This window comes from Parasteatoda tepidariorum, chromosome 4 (assembly GCF_982258835.1).
Source record: "Parasteatoda tepidariorum strain Cologne lab strain chromosome 4, Ptep-v5.0, whole genome shotgun sequence".
In the NCBI taxonomy this organism is placed as follows: Eukaryota; Metazoa; Arthropoda; class Arachnida; order Araneae; family Theridiidae; genus Parasteatoda; species Parasteatoda tepidariorum.
Window position 1 is genome coordinate 83,576,497 of NC_141758.1, and position 21,382 is coordinate 83,597,878.

Genomic DNA, 21,382 nt, shown 5'->3' on the forward strand with positions numbered 1-21,382 from the left:
GGCGAGGATGCTGAGACAAAGATGCCAAGTTGGCGCTATATTTCTGAGATATTGAACAACTTTAAATATTAATAACCTAACTCGTCAAAAACATGTTGTTTTTTTTCGGTTAAGAATAATTATTAAAATAACGATTGAAGTTACATTTCTTCAGACTTAATGGCAATCTATTTTTATTGACCATTTATCTAGAATTTTCACCTGAAGAAGGACGAAAGAAAAAAAGCTCGAAAATGAACGTAAGTACTTTTTTATTACTTTTTAGAACCGAAATTTTAGCAGTCATTTAATTACTCGAGAGATAAAAAAAATTATAATTTAATTCTAAAACAATTAAATTTAAAAAGTTATTCATTATTTCCCAACTATAATGCTACCGAAATTTCTCGGCTTTTAGAGTAAAGTTTTATTTTCCTAAATCCTTTTTAAAGGATCTGACATCGTATGGAAATAATATGCTATTTTTAAAACAGTTGAGAATTTGTGACAGTTATTTTGTTAACAGTTGTTGTAAGTGTCCTCTATGCAAATTCTGTCAAATATTTGATAAAATATAAAGAAAAGCCACCGTTTTATGAAAATAAAAAACATTTTTGATATTTTAAAAGTTACTCCAACCTGGGCTCATAATTTGTAATTATTGAGGTCTATTCATCGCTTTCAGTACTTTTCATCTAGATGGAAAAATCTTTGCAAATTGATGATTTTTAAAATAGTTCAATGTTTTTCATAATATTTAAGTTCTATGTTCTGTAAACAGCAAGGTGGTTTGTTTAGTTTGAAATGATAGCTTTGCCTCCAGTGGGATCTGTGGCTTTTTTCTGTTTACCTCAGCAAGCACTCAGGGCCGGAAAAAAACCATAATTAGAAGGAAAAAAAATCAGCAAAACAATAGAATAAGTCGAAATTCTGACAAAAAGACTTTTATTAAATAAATTGTAAAATTTAATTGTAAAAGTTAATTTTTCTTTTGGGTAAAAAGTAAGATGATGTCTTTCATTTTGAAATCTGTTTGGCTGGATCAACATCAACAGAAAGAAAAATAAATAAATAAAAACGATTATATGTAAGAATAGCTACAAAAATATTCTTCAGAATCTTGTATATATGTACAAGAGGTGATCAAATGAAAAGGTACGAAACGACACGGTGGGTACAAATGTAGACTTTATTCAAAATATACACCATAGGCCTGAGCACAACGATCCCACTGATGAACAAGCTGCAGGATTCCCTGTTCCCAGAATTCCTGTGGCTGAGACGAGACCCAGTCCTTCACAGCGTCCTTGACTACGCCGTCCAAGTTGAAGCACTTCCCTTTCAGGCGTTTCTTCAGTGGACCAAACACATGGAAATCGCAGGATGACAGGTCCGGACTGTAGGGCGGGTGGTCCAACGTCTCCCACTTGAACTTGGCTAGTTCCATGTGTGTGACTCTGGAGACGTGTGGACGCGCTTTATCATGGAGCAGAACCACACCCTCCGTGAGCAGCCCCTGGTCTTGATGGACCTGCGTAGGCGTCGGAGTGTCTCACAGTACACATGGGAGTTAATGGTTTTTCTGTGCTTGAGTTTCTGTTCCTCATACGGACTGCCGCATCATTTGGACGCTGCTTCTGATAAGAGCCTCTGCTCTCTCCTGCGCATGCGGGCGCCCGCACATGCTCCGACCCCCGTCAGAAACTCCAATCGCATCCCGATATGTCTCGCTACGTTCTCCCATGGCGGAATATGCAAATATTTAACTGTTACGTTTTTACGTCGTTTCGTACCTTTTCATTTGATCACCCCTTGTAATTACTGCAGATTTACAGTGAACTACAGAAGTATTTTTCTTATAATGATTTTCAAGAAGTGCAATTTGTTTAATTCAAAAAGAAAAAACGGCAAATTGTTTTTATAATGATTAAAAAAAAAGCATTCGAAAAGAATGAAATGATCCAAAAGACTGTAAATTAAGAAAATTTAAATGTACAGTTTATGATTAAAATTAATCACTGAAGATTTGGAGAGTAATTATGCATGGAGATGAAATAACGAAATCTTCTAAGTCGGGGACTTCTTACCCGATGAAATTCATATATGATCATTAAAATCAGACGAAATGTGTTTTCCTGAAAATGTGGCGTCTTCCTCTAATTTTTAGAACTGAGAGTAGGTTTGATTTTATTAATCCCATCTTACACAATAGTCATTGCCAAATTCTGATCAAGTTTTTTGTTCTCGCCTAATTATTCATTAGTGTCGGCAATGTGTACAAATTATTTACTTCAATTTTTTAAAAGGACTGATTGCAGAAAAAAGGAGCACTATAATTACATGATTAATATTATATATTAAGAGCGGTGTTTATGGAACACCTTGTACACAAAATGGGAAATCTATAAAAGTGACGATGTTTCGGGATGAGTCCCAGGCTATAAGAAAAAAGTTTAACTAATATATTATTGTAGAATTAAGACAACAGACAACTATTTTAAGTAAATGCATGAGTTTTCTTTTCCAGGAAACAAGGAGAAGTGCAGATCTTCCCAAGAAAAAGATCTTAGAAACTTTACTAAAAAGTGCCATTAGTTATTTAGAATGTCTGCAGAAATTTACTTATCCTGTTAAAGATGTCAGCAAGAAGGACAGTAAGTTATTTGTTTTATTTCATTAGGATCTTTAATTAGTATATTTTGAAATTGCTTTCTTTTTCTTCAATCACAAAACATTTCGATTTTATTTTTACTTCTAACGATGTTAACTTTAACTACTTTGATCAAAATTGGAGTTTAAGGCATGGAGTTTCATACGGAGTATCTCAAAAAAAGACCGTCGATTTCAAAAATCAATTAAAGGATGTTGGATGGATGTTAAAATGTACGGTTTACTGCGTTCTGCTTAGGAAACTAGATCTTTTTATCTTCAAATTTTTTTAAAAAACTTAGTTACAAAATTCGCCAAAAAATCGCGCTGCTGAATCAAAATTAACGCTTTTCGCTGCATGTCGCACCATTTCAACTGAAATATTTGCTCATGTGTTGCTTAATTTCATACTCAAACTGCTCCTCATTCTTGTTTCAAATAGTGATTGTTTAAAAAATATTATTTTCTAATTTTTCTCAGGCAGTGATATCAGGTACTTTGTAGCTAATCTTGAAACTTGCTGCGAATAAACTCTCTGGTTTTTTAAACCGAATGCAGCGTTGTTATTTATAATTATTCTTTGAGATTATTTTTGTCCAAACAACTTGTTACTTATGCTTTCCACCATACTAGCTTTCTTTCTATTTTTAAGAAACCTCTTAAGAAATTCAAACATCTGCACAAACTACTGATACAAAATAGTACCTTAAAATAATCTTCTATTTTTTTAAAACATATATCTATTAATAAACACATTAAAGTTAGAAAAGAACACAATAAATTATAATAGCGGATTTTGGAAATAATTTTCCTCTTGTATTTTAAATGTTGGTTGATTAATATATTTAGACTTTTCCTTTTACAAAACAAATGATTTCTAAAAAATGTTTACAGGTTTTAAAAAATCTCAAATTTCATTGCAATATAATTCTTATGAAAGCCACAAGTTATGGCAATCTGAAACAAGGGCAGCAACATATACAATATTTCAACCTTTAAATGATTTCTTTTATACGGCATTGAAGCATATGAAAAATTTTCTTTCCTGATATAAATGAAAGATAATTTAACTAAAATTTAAGTAAATTAATTTGTTTTAATCCTAATACATAAATTTCTCTCAGTATATTTTGCGCCTACTTTTTCCCCCAAAGTTTTACCTTCTTTAATTTACAATTGAAATAAAGAAAGTACAAGTGCAATCATGAAAACTAGCAATCATAATTCCCTGTTACAACTTTAATTGTGATTATGAGCAATATTAGATTTACAGTTATAATCGTACTTATTGAACTGAGTTTACTGAGTTACAGTATTTATGATTATACGATATATTGATTACACATGCTCACGATTATGTGTAATCTGCATTTTAAATACTGTGTAAATTGAATGTAATCTTGATTATAAGTAATAAATTACTTTCTGCCTAAACCTGTTTTAATTTCTTTCCTTTCCATTTCTTTTAATATTGATTATGATTTTAAAATTGATTTCATATATTCATGATTACGTGCAACTTTAATAAAATTCTGATATAAACTACATGTAATCTAATTTTAAGTAATTTCCCACATTTTCCACAGCAATTACATTTACTCCAGTATATCTTCTATAAAATGATTATATGAACTCGAAGTTCTTTATCCCAATACAGCTTTTTAAAAATAAATTATTATAATGAAAACATTTTGAAAAGTATATGGCAACTTTTTGCTTTTTAGACAACTTTTAGATTTCTTACGTGAATTTTACCGGACGGATGAAGGTTTGATCTACAAAAAATTTTATCTGGATAAAAAGACAGATTTTGGATGGGATATCCTGCTTGGTAGAGCGTTGGGCTTGTGTTTCTAAAAATGTGAATTCGAATCCAGCAGGACGAAGAATCCCTGTGTATTAAATGGTAACTGGTGCACGTTAAATCTGTCAGGATCACTAAGTCCTCCATGCCCTCATAACAAATCAATACCCCGGGGGGAACAGAATTGAAGATTGATCATTCTCTGGTTCAAGTCAAAATTGTCTGGTTCAATTTGAGGTTGAATGAATGGAGTATAATTGGGTGCTCCCTATAAAACAGGCTGTGACGTATGTGTGGTTGAAGTCGTATTATTGACCATAGATGATACCACTGGAGAAAAAAAAACAGTAAACCTTTTCATTCGCTTGATATTTAGCAGGCTTGCTGGTATTGGCAAGTAGCATTAGTAACAACATCAACAACATATAGATTTTAGTAAATACTTCAAATCATAAAAAATTCTTGCATCAACTATACCTCTTTTTATTTTATTTTAGATAGGATATCACTGCTAATAATTATATTTACGAAGATTTTGAGAGTTTGGAAACATTTTTTTTAGGTGTTAGAACGGAGAAAAGATATCCTAAAAGAAATATAAAAAGATTATCATATAACGAGTGTGATTCTACTGATGACGAATGCCTAGGTAAATTATTTAAATAGATTTCTTTATATTTTATTTTATAATTGAATGAACTAGTTGTCAAAATTGGATACCTGCAAGTGACTTCATCGTGGGTATTGATACTGATTGACTGTTTTTTTTTTCATTCTATTCAACTCTTCTTCCCACTCTATTTCGAGTAAGCCTAGCCCCTCAAATTAAATATGCAATCATTGTAAATTAAATATACAAAATAATTAGCAAAACAAAAGGAATGAGCTATTAATTTTCCTTCATTAAGGAAAAGAAGTCGATAATAAAACAAGTCTAACAGCTTTAATGTTAACACGTTATCTCATTTCTAAACAACCTGCTGGCGCTGAGGTTACAGATCAGGTGGGTGTGTATCAGCGGTCTTCTTCACGAGTCGAGAGTATCCCATTGCAATGAAAAACTTAATATTTCACGATATGTTCAGAAGTAGTCACCGCAGTTAATCATACGTTTATCTCATTTTGATTATTTGATTCGATGGACTCAGAATGCTTTGTTTCTACATATCCTCGATTTTTTTTTTATCTTTTTAGTATTTCTGAGTAGATATTTGTAAGATTTCGATTTATCCTTTATTTTAATTAAATAATAATTTGCAAATCCTAACGAGTAAACTTTTTTGATTTCCATTTTGACAAGAATTCTTAAAATATATATTAAGGGTAGTCATGGCATAATCAGAGAACAACGCACGTCAAGGAAAGCTAATTATTGAGTGGATGATGATTAAATGGATAAAAACTTAATTAAAACCGGAAGAATTGTTAATAAGGAAGACAAGACACCCAAAGTTGATTGGCTGTCAGAGAAAACTGAACGGAGACAAAAGGCAGTAATTACAATGCAAGAATTTTTTTCTGAAACAGATACAGCGAATAGAATTTATTTCCGATTTCAGAATATGAAAATCGAAAATAAAATATAACCTTTCTATTCACAAAAGGCGTTTGAAAGTATTTCAGTGTTTCTAGTTTGCCACACTTGGTATTAGTTTTTATTTTGCTTTCTTATCTTCATTAATTTTTCTTCATAGGTTTTTTTTTTTTTTTTTTTTTTAGATAGATGCGATTTTTACGCAATTTTGATTGCAAAAATTGTCAGTGCATTATATACCAGTAAATGGTTTTGATCTGAAGAGTCAGAAAGAGATGAAACACACACCCAGAGATCTTATCAGATCTAATCATTATAACTTACAAATTAGAAAACCAAATCAAGAGAAATTTGTGTATGAAAATACGTCAAAAATTATAACATTTAAAAATTATATCACAAAGTTAATTGCACAATATTTAAATTAAAAGTTCATAGGCATCATCGCAAGGTAGTACGAAAATCACTTGTGTTGTGTTTCATATGAAGCATGACCTTACCTGACAAAAATGAAAACCCCACAATTAACTGTCATGCTGTTTACAAGTTGACAAATATTTTGTGACAGGTCTCTGGACCTTAAATCTAACTTCTCCATTGCGACAGTTTTTGCCTTGAGAAGTATCGTAAAGGGTTAGCAAGCAGGGATGGGCTTAGGTCTAGAGATCCGGCTGGCCACTACATCCTCTTAATATATCTTAGGCTTCAGGGTATTACTCAAACAGCGTTTGAAAGGGAAATAATAGTTTTTTATTTCTGAAGTTATTTTGTCAAATTTTAATGAAATATTTTAACCATATATTAGTAGTTTAATTTATTCATTTATATATTTTATTTTAGTAATTGAAAACTATGTAGTAGATGAAAGCGATACTTCATCCTATGAGAGACTGTTTCACGTTTCTAAAGTATGTGTTTGATTCTAAAACTTTATTTTAAAAGTAAAATATATTAGTGATGCTCTGAAAATTAATTTTGGAATATTTTGAATCATCCAGAAACTATATTCAATTTTTTTTAGAGAAAAACCCCATGAATTTTCACAAAAATTGGCTGTATAAATTAAAGTTTCATACTTACTGTAGTTTATTTAACGTTCTCAGTTACTTGAATGCTTTAAAAATGCCTCTAATAATTTTCTTATTTCGATTGTGAAAAAGTAAGTAATATGATTTTAATTTATTATCTTTGGTAATTTAACTATAAAGCGTTTAAATTGTTTTATATTAGACCATGACCCAGTTACTTTGAAAGAGCAATTTTTCCCTATACGGAAATCATTAACAACGAAATTTTGTGTTTGTTGCAAAATAAATCTTGACTTTGTTACATATTTCTCGGGTCCTACGCATGCTTAGTTGCGTAGTTCAAAGTTGATCTGAAAATTCTCCGGGAAGTAAAATAAAAAATTTGGAAAAACATTAGTATAAGGAAAAGTGGTCCATTGCCCCAAACCTTAAAAAACATCGTAGATAATACCGGGCAAGAGCTTAACGATTAAATTATTCAATAATCCTCCCTCGCATTTATGGAAAGTAATTTTTCGCTAAATTCCCAAGACGTTTCCCGAATCCAAAGTTAAAAGGCAGGCCTCTGACAGTATTAATTTTGTGTTTCTTCATTCAGCGTTTTATGCTCTGTTTAAACATATTATATTGCTTTAGCATATACTGATATTAATAAAACACTGATGGTTTTATCGCATAGAAAATATCCTAGGTCAGGGATGGCGAATGGCACGTGACACAATATTCTGGGCACGCCACCGATCACAAAGTTCACTATAAAGCATATTAACAATTAAATTGAAATTCACGAAAAACAAAAAAAAAAAAACAATTATTAACAAAACTATTTACAATTAATTCCAAAAAGCAATTAATAGCCATAAAAAACAAGCTAACAATAAATATCTAGCAAGAAAAAAATTAACAATCCAGCTTAAACTAACATCTTACAACCTAATATAAGTTATTTGTCATCTAATCTGCAACAACAGAAGTCACACTGATGTCACTTTAAGTTGAATTACGCGTATAACTGAGGCATTGCAAAATGTATTTTTTTTCATAGTAAATATAGAGTTTTGAGTTGATAGTATTTAGTATTATTATTTTCCCAATTATCACGAAGTCAAAATTGTTTGACGGCACATCTATGACCTCATTAAACAATTTTTTAAAAAAATGGCACGTTGGTGCATAAAGGTTCGCCACCCCTGTCCTAGGTCTTAAAAAACAATCACGCATGCTTGTTTGTAAATGTAATAAAAATAGTGACGCTGATTCTACAGGATAACCATCTCCTGTTGGGTTTATGGTTCCTAAATTATGTCACGTTATCCCCAGCGTCACTGTTAGTAGAACATGGTGGCAATTATATTGCTTTAGCATGGAATGTCTGTTTAATAACGATGTTTTTAATTTATAATTATCAATGAGCCGTGATGGCTCAAGGAGCTAGAGCGTTCGTTTTACAATGAGGTGAACCGGGTTCGAATCCCAACGATGGCTGGTCGATACGAATTCATCATCCGGCTTGCTCCGACCGCAATGATGACGTGAATTATCCTCAGTGGTAGACAGATCATGGGCTTGAGTCCCCTTTGCAGCCAGGCTAACCGTAAGAGGTTCCCGTGGTCTTCCTCTCCATGTAACGCAAATGCGGATTAGTTCCATCAAAAAGTCTTCCCCGAAGGTAAATTTCTCCCACTACTTGATCCAGGCGTTCCCATGTCTTCTAGATTGGGTTAAAAATTACAAGTTCGCGTAGTTGAGCATAGTAGTCGTAAACCTAAAAATTGGGTCGGGTTGTTCAACGACGGTTATATAATAAAATAAAAACTCATTTCAGAATGATCTTCGAGTCATCAGATTTCACCATAATTAATTCATCATAATCAATATCATAATTCTGGCAAATTTTGATTCTTTCCTCCCCAGTATATTTCAACTTCTTAATATATGAGTTTTACCCTGACTCTCCCCCGCAATGGGCCTCCAGGGATACCGATAGCCCACCAGGGTACTGATTAGTGAACAACTGTTCAAATACAAAAACATGATGCAAATCGAGAAACATCTAGCAGGTCTGTGCAATGTAAAATTAATACTACATACTTTAAAATCAAGATGATTAACAGATGTAAAGAAGTCCCTCAACAACAAAACGGATTTCCAATAAAGCAAAGAGAAGATAAGATATTCCGTTACAAAAGGAAATTCAAAAGATGAACAGATGAATAGAAGTCACTTAACAAACGGATTTCCAATGAAACAAGGAACAAATGAAAAGACCTTCCGTTACAGAAGGAAATTCAAAATTAAAGTACAGTATAATACTTTACTCAATAATTGCTCAATACTGCTATTACTCAAATAACAGTAGTAAAGTTAAGAAGATCATGTAAATATATTATGTAAAATTCTTATGTAAATAATAAATATCTTATGTAAATAATCTTCATGTAAAATTCTTAATAAATCGTATTGCCATGGGGAAACAAATAATTTCCCGAAATCATGGTAATGAAGAGGGATAAAGTGTGGGAATGGAGAAATCGCGTAACCTTAAATCCACTACTCTATTTACAAAGAATATAAGAATATGGAATCAAGTGAAGGGCTTAATGGAAGAATATATATATATATATATATATATATATATATATATATATATATATATATATATATATATATATATATATATATATATATATATATATATATATATATATATATATATCTTTTTTTTTTTTTTTTTTTTTTTTCTTATAACCGTCGTTGAACAGCCGACCTAATTTTGTGTTTACGACTACTAATGTTCAACTCCGCAGCCTTGCATTTTTGAGCCCAATTCAGAAGACAAGGGAATTCCTGGATTAAGTATTCGGAGAAATTTGCCTTCGTTGATACTTTGTGGTCTTTTCCACAAAGTATTAACGAAGGACTATCGTGGAGGACTTTTTGATGGAACTAATCCGCATTTGCGTTACATGGAGAGGAAGACCACGAGAACCTGCCGTGGTTAGGTAGACGGCAAGGGAGTTCTAACCCATGATGATCCATCTACCACTGAATATATTTCACGTCAGCACTGATGGAAGAATGTATTAAATAACATCAGGAACATGTTTTTTATTTTATTTTATAACCGTCGTTAAACAGCCGACCCAATTTTATGGATTTACGACTACTAATGTTCAACTCCGTAGCCTTGTAATTTTGAACCCAATCCAGAAGACAAGGGAATTCCTGGATTGAGTATTGGGAGAAATTTGCCTTCGTGGAGGAATTTTTGATGGAGCTAACCCGCATTTGTGTTACATGGAGAGGAATATCACGAGAACCTCCCATGGTTAACCTGACGGCAAGGGGACTCTAACCCATTATCCGTCAACCACTGATGATATTTTACTTCAGCACTGTGGTCAGTGCAAGCCGGATGCGGAATTCGTATCGACTGGGATTCGAACCCGGTTTGCCTCGTGTGAAGGCGAACGCTCTATCCCTTGAGCCATCGTGGCTCATCAGGAACATATTCGGATATCTAGGTTCAAAAATAGTAACATAACGTAAAAAAAAAAAGCATGAAATCTATTCCTAATGCTGCTGTAGCTCAGAGGATAGAGCGCTCGCCTCTCAATGAGGTTCCGCAAGCTCGAATCCTAGCGGGGCTGGTCGATACGATTTCTGCTCAAGGCTTGCACTGATTATACTGCTGACGTAAAATATCCTTGACAAATCATGGATTAGAATTCCCTGACTGTGGGTTGTTTTCATCCCCATTTAACACAAATGCTGGTTAGTTCCATGAAAAATATTCCTTGAAGGCTAGTTGGTCACGATGTTTAAGAAGTACCATTGTCTGATAATATTTTTATCATTGTCTGATAATGTTTTTATTTAATTGTCTCTTGTCTCTAGATTCCGGATAAATTACTGAAAACTCAAAAAGCTCAAGAAATTCCACAAAGTTTTGTACTCAGAAAATCCTCAGTTTCTGTAGTGAAATTCGGCGTTTGGACTGAAGAGGAACTTCCGACAGGAATTATTTTGGGTCCATGCAGAGGAAGAATTACTAAAAACTATTACGAAGCTGAAAATACTGGATACTTTTGGATGGTTATTCACATTATATTATATTGGAGTCAATAACTTAGCTAAAAATTTATCTGATAAAACATGTTTGTTATTTGAAATGTTTAAATATATTGATATTATTTTAAATACTTTTCTTAAAACAAATCTTAAAAATATTCATATTACGTTTCATAATTTTTAAATGAGTCTTCCAAAGTTCAATTTAGTTCGTTATTTTAAATGCTTCAAAAATAGTGATGTTGATTTTTATCTTTTCTTTATACAAATGATTTTAAAGTTTGTTAGACATTTTTTGTCATTTTAATATGAGCATCCGACGACGACCCCAGCCAGAGGTCCTTAGTTTGAATCCTGAGGCAGCCAAAAAACATCTCTTTCTCACACTCGCAATGATACTAAAAAGAATAAATCCCCTGTTAAGTGAGCAAGTAATAGAAGCAAAATTCTTTACTTTTTGTTCTTTGCGACTTTCTCTCAATTCAGCTTTATAATTTTTATAAGAAACAAATTTAGAGATATTGGAGTGCTAGGCATCTGCTAATGAGTCATTGACTTCTTTCTCTTATCTATTTCATTTGCATATATTCTTTTTGTTAAGAGTTTGTCAATTTCTGCCATTGGAAATAAAAAAAAAGTTTAAGGATTAAATAAATGATACCAAGAGAATAGAGATGTTTTTAAAAGGAGTCTTAGCAATTTTCTCTCATTTGTCTGTTCACTTTGTAAGAATAGTTTGCAGATGCTTAATTTTCTGTAGTATCCGTTGCCTTTCTGGAATGTTTCTGCTACCAAGCTGAGTGTGATTTCTATATTTCTTATACGAGGGTTGCTATTTATATTTCTGGCCTTGGCAACAGTAAGTGTTGCTAGGCAACCGCAGACGATTTTAATCTAAAGTTTGATATTTTTAAACATAAATTCATTTGTGTTGTTAACAGTAAATTGAAAAGTTCTTCTCTTTCAAAAAATGGAATTGAATCGTGAACGTTTTCGTGCCAATATTTTTCATAACTTTCGACGTGGATTGTCAAGACAAAAGTGTTTCGATGAACTTAATTCTTTATTCAGCGATAAAGCGCCATCCTACAACACTGTAAAAAATTGGTATAACGAATTTAATCGTGGTCGATGTTCGATCCAGGACGAATCCCGTGCAGGTCGTCCAAAATCCGTTGTTGTGCCAGAAAAGATCAATGCTGTGCGTGAACTGATAAAGCAAGATCGTCATGTGACATACCGTGAGATAGAGGCGTCTTTGGACATTAGTATGACTAGCATCAATAAAATATTGCATGAACATTTGAGCGTAAAAAAAATTTGTTCGCTTTGGATCCCGCATAATCTGACAAACGCTCAAAAAAAAAAGGCTCGTGTCGATTGATGCAAGGAAATGTTGGAAAAATACGTTCAAGGTACATCAAAGGCTGTGTATAACATCTACACAGGTGACGAATCATGGATCTATGCATATGAGCCGGAAACAAAACAGCAATCAACTGTATGGGTCTTCCAAGACGAGGCAAAAGCAACAAAAGTTGTTCGAGGAAGAAGCACATCGAAACAAATGATTGCCTGTTTCTACGGCATTAATGGTCATGTGGCAACAGTGGCGTTACAGCAACGCAGGACGGTCAATTCTGAATGGTACACGACCATTTGTTTGCCAGAAGTCATCGGAGAAATTCGAAAAAAGCAGAAGAACAGGCGAATCATTCTTCATCATGACAGTACGAGCTCTCACACATCGACTCAAACAAAGGCATTTCTGACGGAGCGAAAGATCGAACTGATGGGTCATCCGCCGTACAGCCCTGATTTGGCACCCAATGACTTCGTCTTATTCCCACACATCAAAAATAAATTACATGGACAACGATTTTCGACCCCCGAAGAAGCGATTGATGCATTCAAAACGCATGTTTTGGAGTTACCTCAATCGGACTGGAAAAAGTGTTTTGAAAATTGGTTCAAACGCATGTAAAAGTTTATTGATCAACATGGAGAATATTTTGAAAAACAATAAAACCAATTTCGATCCTACATATTTGTTTTTCATTATTAGGCCAGAAATATAAATAGCAACCCTTGTATGAATGATTTTAAGGTTTGTTAAATATGTTTTGTTGTTTCAACAAGTTTATTAACGTGCTTCAAACTTTTAACAAATTCAAAAATAAAATTGTTTTTAATTATTTTTTATAAAAATGATTTTACACGGTTTCGACAGATAATCTATTTTGCCATTTGAATAAAATATTGATACAATTGTAAAAAAAACTTAATAAGTATGATTTAAAAAACTATAGAATATGCTTATTTCAAATATTTCAAAATTGAATATATTGTTTTAAATGATTTTTTTTTCTATTCTGAATGACATCTATTCAAAACAGATTTTTTACAAAAAAAAGTTAAATTTTTTTCATAGATTCTTTGTAATAATGAATGATAATATAAAAGTATTCATAACATTTTAAATGACTTTTTACGTATCTAATTTTAAATAGTTTCAAATCACTTTACAAATTATGAAAGTAGCACATCAATATTTCAAAGTTTATCAGACATACTGTCCTGCTTTAAAAAAATTCACAAATCGTGATGTATTAGAATAAATTTTTAAGTTAATGTTTCCAAACAGTATCAGATATACTTCGCTAATACATTTGAGAATATTAATGCTACATACTTTGTCTAAACTTTATAAATATGCTATCAAAGCGTATGAAATATTTCAAAATTAATTATACGACTTAAGATATTATTTTATAATCAGGGTTTCAAAATTTGTCATTTTAAGTGTTTTGCTGTTTTTAGTATTTTAAAAAAATAATTTAATGTAATTTCGCGTAAATAGAGAAAATATTACTTTTTAATAATTTTATTTTAAAGATTTTAAATTTTGTCAAACAAGCTTTGGTATATCGAAGTATTTTAAAAATATTAATACATCTTTTAAAGTGCTACCGATATTTTTAAAATCTTCTTATACTTACTTTTAACAAATTTTAATATTAATAAAACCATTTAAGAGAATACCCGTGTTTTGTCAGCATTCTCAATTTGATAATTTTTTTTTATCAATTTATGTGCGTTAGGTAAGAAATTGTGGCAAAGAGAGAAGCTCCTGGAGAGAAACATCAAATTGGTTACGGTTTGTGAATTTTGCAGATTCTAAAGAAAATCATAATGTCATGGCCTTCCAGTATAAAAAAAGAATTTATTACAAGACTTGCAAACAAATTGAGCCTTTTCAAGAGCTCTTGGTGTGGTACAGTGACAATTACGCTACAGAACTGAGAATGTTCAACTTGGATGCTGAAAATGTTTCTGATAGTGGTAACTGATAAAATTCAATACCTTATAAGTTTATAATATAGGACACACTAATAAAGATGCAATGAAAGTGCAACAATATTATATAGCTATATATTTATTTTATTTTTATTATAATTTTCAAAACTATTTTAAATTACAATTCTCTTCGAAAATTTAAAAAAAAAAAAACATATTGTTTAGAAATTGAAAATACAAATGTATGAAATTTTCCCACAGATATGCAATTTAAAATCTGCACTTAAAAAAAAAATTACATAGTTTAAAATGAAGGTTTTAAAAAAAGAGAAATATGGATCGAAATTCGCGTTTATAAAGATGAACATAAATTTGTTATGCGTGTTTGAAAAACTGAAAAGAGCTCAAAATATGTATATATGAAAGTATATAAGAAATACGCGTGGACAATTATTTTAACTATTTTGTAACTTTCGTGAATAATATTTATTATAATTATTTTAAAGCAAGAAACACCAAATTTTCGAATACCTACTCAAGCTTTAGATTGATATTATTTAGCTTTAGATACGTATCAGCTTGACTAGGAAGTAGAAGTGGTCGGTGCGCAATTCTGACTACATTAAAACCATCAGTCTTTTGGTCACGAAATTACAGAGTTTAAAATTCCATGTCACCCTACTGCTCAATTGTCTGTTGCGGGAATGATTTACTTTTTTAAAATTATTTTTACTTCATAAGTTTAAATATGAGTTATTTTAAATTACACAAGCCTGCGAAATTGAACTTTTTAAAAAATACAAGAGAAGTTATTGTTGATTTATATGTTATTTGATGCGCTGATTTCGAAAATGACCTTCATTTTCCCCAATCACATCAGGATTTTTATGAAATCGATATTAATGGTTTTACTAAAATCCTATTTGGAAAGGAATTCTCTCAAGCAATTTTGCATGTACTATCCGGTAACTGTTCTCTTTATTCATTTTGATCTATGTAAAATTTAATCTTGTGAAAGAATACTGATTTTTGAGCTATCAGCAAATTTTTTATAGGTTAAAATGAATAAAAAATACTGTTACCAGACCGCAGAAGTCACCTCTGGTCGAGAGAAAAACAATACTTGAAAAAACCTTGTGTTCAAACCTGTTACATCAGTTTCTAGAAGAAAATCACCAACATGCCATTTTAATTTGTTTTTATTGAGATAACTTACGTAAAATTGACGTTTAACCAAGAATAACAAATATTGTGCATGTGTATATGAAAACTTGAAACAAAAAACAAAACAAACAAAGCAAGCAAAAACAAAAAAGAAAAGTTTCTGTTTAAGTATATACTCGTTTTCCTCTGAAACTTATTTTTGATGATCTTCTTTTATGCTTAATCTCGGGTTTATCCCGAGCAATCATCCAACAGTAGTCAGCGAACATGTTCTTGTCTCATCTTCCTTGATATTTACGCTCCATATTCTTGACTGATTTCTTGATGGAAACTTTCCCCTTGTTCTTCGCTGACTGCTCCTAAATTTTCAGGGAAAAAGTCCACGTGAATGAAGGAAATGCATTTTTACACTCATGGAGCAACCCAACGTTTTAAATTTGTCCAGAACTTTCATTACAATTTCCTTATGATCAGGATCCTTGTAATGATCCAGAAATTTACTGACGACACCCTTGAAAGCAACCCAAGCTTCTTTTTCCGTTTCTGTCATGTTAGTCTCAAATTCTTTATCCTTCATGAGTTTGCAGATATCTGGATCAACAAATATTCCTTCTTTCAACTTAGCTTGGGATAAACCTGGAAACTTTTTGCACAGGTATTTGAAACAATTGCCATCTTTTGGAGCAGCATTGAAAAACTGCTTCATTACACCTAATTTTATCTGTGGCGGAGGTAACAATACTTTTTTCAGATCAACTAAGCTGTTTCGAATAATGTTCTTGATGCCTGGTTCAAGATTTTGTCTTTTCGGCCATTCTTTTTTGACCCAAAGTTGAGTCTTGTCTCGGCTGTCCCACTCACAAATGAAACATGGGTTATTTAGAAATGCCCCTTGTTGACCAAGAAGCATGGAGATAATTTTCAAATCACCGCAAATGGTCCAACTGTGGTCGATATAATTTATTTTGTTCGGGACGAGAGCCAGGTTTTCGAAGCGTTCTTTTAAATATACTGAGTGTCCAACTAGTACTGATGCATACTGTCTCCTATGATAAAGAAGAACATCCTTGAGGCTTCTTTCAGAGGAATCTATAAACAGCCTCCACTCATCTTTATTGTAGATGACATTAAATTTGCTCATCAATCCAGGAACATCAGAACAATAGACCAAGTTCTCTTCAGCAAAGTACTTAATAAATTCCTTTTCACGATTCCTGTACCAATAAAAAGATGTTCCTTTGGCCAATAAGTTTTTTTTCTTTCTGTCAGGAGCCTAATAATTCAGCTGCCTCTTTCAAAAGGCCAAGATCTCTAGTCAGATCACTAAGCTCAACCTGAGACGAGGGCTGAGGTAAACCGGCTAGAAATGTTTATATTCGATATCGGAGCCTTGAACTTCTAGATGTTCTGAGTCTTGAAGACTCTGAAGAAATGATTGGTAATTCAGTTGGAGGCAAAGGCACATCAGGTCCATGCTATCAGGATAAGATATTAGTCTTTGATTTTTCCGGTTATACCCACGAGCATGGCAGGAACAAAAATAACAATCATCAAAGTGGTTTTGGGGCTCCCTCCACGTCACAGGAATTCCAAATCGTAAAGCAGTCTTCCTTCCTTTATGCCATAAGCGTAGATCATTGAGACACTGCATACAAACTTTATGAGGTGCCCAAGATTTGTCCTGATCTCCGAGTTTTATGTCAAAATATGCGAGATAAAGTTGTCTTACATAATCTATAATGCTCCTCATGCGATTTTTAACAACACTATATTCGCCGCATGTATAACAAAAATCATCTGGGAAATTTTCACATTGTCTTGAACTCAAAGCCATGTTGCATGAAACACACAGAAAAAAGCAAACGTCAAAATGACTCCCTATTAAGCTTGCTAGTGTTTCTGAGAGGTCAGCGAACCTAGATAAGGATTCTCGCGACGCTATTGGCAGAGAGAGATTGTTACAGAGAGTGGGACGGTAACAGGAAGTAGTGATAGAGGGGTACTTTTGTAGATTTGACCAGAGTAGGATGCTGGTCAGTCAAGAAGGGAAGAAATTCAAAAACAAAACTTTTTTATGGTAAATGTTCATAAAAATTCCAGTAAAATTGAATTTTTCTAAAAAACGTGACGTGATGGACATTTTTCATTATTATTTTTCATTTCAGCACCAAAAAATACATTAAGTTCAGCTGTCAGACCTCTTGTATTTTTTTCATCGCAGGCCTGTGTTATTAAAGTAAACGTTCAATTAATGTCTTTTTTCCGAGTACTTTTTTTACAAGCTGTTTTATTCAGTTATTTTCTTCCGGCAACCGCTGCAGCAGACATGCAAATTTTTTTTATTGATTGAATTCAGTTTTGTTTTATTTGCAAGTTAAACATTTCGTTATTAAAAGTCAACGTAAAAGTATCATTTCATATTTACTAGCAGTTTGTTTAGTTTAGTTTATGAAACACATTTAAAAGTGTTCTAACTCTGACGTATAGTTCTTATGTATAGTTCAGATGCGTAATTCTGAGACAATATATCACTTCGTGTTTCCGAAAATGTATTTCTTGTTAAGCATTTAGTTTTATTTTTATAAATAAGAATTTCTAAAATTGGAAACCTAAAATTTGTTTGAAAATTTCTCAACGGAAAGTGTTGATTCCAATAGAATAACTAATATTTCATAGATATCTTCAGAACATTTGGCAATAGCAAAAGAAAAAAAAGTGAAAAATATATTTTAGTTTTAATGAAAAATATTTTTTGAAATGGTGCTTATACGCAACAGCTTAGGCAGAAAATGGGTAAAAGGAAAAATAATGCGTTACTAAGAAATTTCAGTAGAATTTTTCCCAGGAGCTTTGCGCGTGCAGGATATAAAATTATAATTAAACAAAAACTACACCCTACTCAAAAGTTTAAATATGAACATTATTTAAAAAAATAAAGAAATTTTTCAAAAATTTTTTTTTTAAGAATAATTGCATTTTAATTTATTTAAATTGTTTATCTTCTGCAGATGCAGTTAAGAAAGTTTGGTGTGATGCAAAAAGTATCATGTTTAATCCTCTGGATCAAGAGCTACAATCTAATTCTGCTGTTAAAGAAAACAAATGTGTTACATTTGAATATTCCACAGACAAAGCCCTACTTCGCGAACGCCATTGCCCTGAATCAAAAAAAGCAGAAGCTCAAACTTACGATTGCCCCAATTGTGAAAAAGTCTTTTTGCAAATAGAAAAGCTTCAGAGCCAAGGTCGCTATTTTGAACAATCAATTTCTTGCGATGTTTGTGGGAGAGCTTCAAAATGGCAACCACCCCCTCTGTCTCTAACTAACAATACTAAGGAAAAAAACTATCCTTGCAACATCTGTGGAAAAAGATTTAGTCAGGCTGGAAATCTCGAAATACACACACGGATACACACGGCTGACAGGCCTTTCAAGTGCCCTTATTGTAAGCACAGCAGCATACAATCATCGCATATGCGCCAGCACGTGATTGTCAAACATACTAAAAAGTATCCAATTCACTGTCTAGACTGTGGTAAAGGTTTTATACGTCCGGGTCGTTACGAACATCATATTAGAAAGAGACACTCAGATGTCAAAAAGAAGCCAAAGCCAGTCAGAAGGAATACAAATTCTGGTGCTAATAAGATCCGTCATAAACTGAAATGTGATTTTTGTGAATATACTTGTTTTCGAATTTTTTATCTCCAGAAGCATTTGAATTCGAAGCACAAAGAAGACGGTGTGGTCAAAATGTTTCAAGCTTCCGCTGATTTCGCTGAACATCTTCAAGACAACCAGGCATCATGTAGTAAGGATTCTTCGTTGATCATAAATGAAATTCCAGACGGTAATTTAGAAATTGATGAGAGGAAATCACGTAAAAGGAAAAGGAGCGATAACACAATATTAACTAGTCACCGTAAAAAACCAAGACGTAACACTGTGCCGGAAATAGCTCAGGAAACGATTGAAGTGGCTAAAAACTTGGATTCGTCTGTTAAAAACCTAAAGGATAGCGAAAATAGTCTTGTGCAGTTAGAAGTGGGAGTTAATCATTTGGAAAATGGACTCGTGCAATCAAAAACGGATAATAATCAAGCGCATTTTACCAGTGAAAATACTGATGATTTGAAAAATAGCCTTATAGAACTGCAGAAAGGCGGAAAGCCATATAAATGTCCACAATGTGAATATATATGCAACTATTTCCAAAGTCTCACTCAACATATCATTTGCAAGCACACGAAGCGCTATCCTTACACGTGCGCTGAGTGTGGCAATGGATTTACGAGGCCTGTACGTCTTCAAAGACACATTGATAACGTCCATGCAAGAATCCGAGAACTTAAAGCTAATACTAAAGATTCTGGAATCAAAAGAAAGAAACAGAAAGGTAAAAACAAAGTCATTGTAACTAGGAACAGGAAACGCAAAGTTGTTGATACTGAAAACGGTCTCGCAAAGAAGAGACGTAGGGGAAAGAAAGGTGAAGGCGTTGCTGAAAAAGATCAAAAACCTTTTGTTTGTTGCTATTGCAGCTATGCATGCTACCGTCCAACGCATTTGTCGCGGCATATCATTAAGGAACATACTCATGATTATCCATACGTGTGTCCTCAGTGCAACGAAGGATTTGTGATACCCAAAGAACTAAGAGACCATTTTTCATCGAAACATGCAAATGTTAAATCGACAAATCGCTTTCAAAAACCTAGTCAAGCTTCTTTTAAAGCAGCAGAAGTCAATACTCAACCGTCTAGTGAGCAAGAGAAAATTATGAAACAGGAAAATAAGGAACAGATTATTAATGAAGAAAATAAGAAAACGAATAAGAAAGCAATCATTCAAAGAGATAATCAGAGACCGGTTATGAATCAAAAGAAAAAGGTCTTAGTCATCAGGCAAGATAATAATGAAGAAGTTATTGAGCAAGACAATAGGAAACCAGTTATTGAAAAAGACAATAAGGAGGTAGTTATCAAGCAAGAGTCCAAAAAACCAGTTCGTTTAGATGGGATGAGCCATTTCAAGTGTCCACACTGCACTTATGCGTGTATTTTAGCGCAACATCTAACCCAACACGTCATCGCCGCACATACGTCAGACCATTCTTACGCATGTGTTCAATGCGTAGAACGCTTCAGTAACCCGTTCCGTCTCCGACATCACTTTAAAGAAATCCATGTCGCCAAACGAAATGAATGTCGACCTATAAAAGAAGAAACGACTAAAATTGTAAAAAAATCATCCAAAAAATCCAAAACCCCACAAATTTCGAAGATCCACGCGTGCCAATATTGTGAGTACAAATGTTCCAAAATTCAACAACTCACTCAACATGTCATCGTTCGCCACACTAAGGAGTATCCATTCTATTGCCCTAAATGCAAAAAAGGCTATACTCGAGTTGCGCGATACAATCTTCATGTGGTAAAATGCAAAGGAGTGAAGACAGGAAAAATAGCTGCATATAAAGATTGAAGGGATTTCGGGTATTTACTTTCCAATAAGTAAAAGAACAGATAGTTGAATATTACTTTAAACCAGATTAGAGTTTTTGTTGTCCTAAACTGGTTTTGGATTTAACAAGTGATATTTACTGCTCAAAATCTATCAAAATTGTCTTGGGATTTGCTGTTCAAAACTGAATTATAGTTATTCTGAAAAATGGTTAAACTTAAAACACTTACTACACGTAAAAAAGAAACATCCAACTAAATTTTTGACTGATATTTAATTTTAAAAACTAATTGCAGATCAATTGAAACCTCACAATCGATTTTACTTTAAAGTTTAAATTAATAAAATATATAATTGTATTTATATAACTATGATTTCAAATAGTACCCATA

At 32.7% G+C, this 21,382-nt stretch overlaps 1 protein-coding gene across 2 annotated transcripts in view; it reads left to right on the plus strand.

The window, feature by feature from the left end:
* The window catches only part of LOC107455429 (uncharacterized), a 28,792-nt gene extending 7,634 nt beyond the window's left edge, over positions 1-21,158 (plus strand). Inside the window, exons 2-8 of one of the 2 annotated variants that reach the window (XM_016072990.4) lie at positions 193-239; positions 2,507-2,633; positions 4,995-5,081; positions 6,807-6,874; positions 10,892-11,089; positions 14,167-14,407; positions 18,535-21,158. In XM_016072990.4, coding sequence (XP_015928476.1) covers positions 234-239; positions 2,507-2,633; positions 4,995-5,081; positions 6,807-6,874; positions 10,892-11,089; positions 14,167-14,407; positions 18,535-21,011 — 3,204 coding nt within the window. In that variant the 5' untranslated portion in view covers positions 193-233 and the 3' untranslated portion in view covers positions 21,012-21,158. Of the gene's footprint in view, positions 1-192; positions 240-2,383; positions 2,634-4,994; positions 5,082-6,806; positions 6,875-10,891; positions 11,090-14,166; positions 14,408-18,534 lie in introns of those variants that run through there. The other variant, XM_087161487.1, reaches the window with a different exon arrangement.
* Positions 21,159-21,382: the final 224 nt, after the last annotated feature.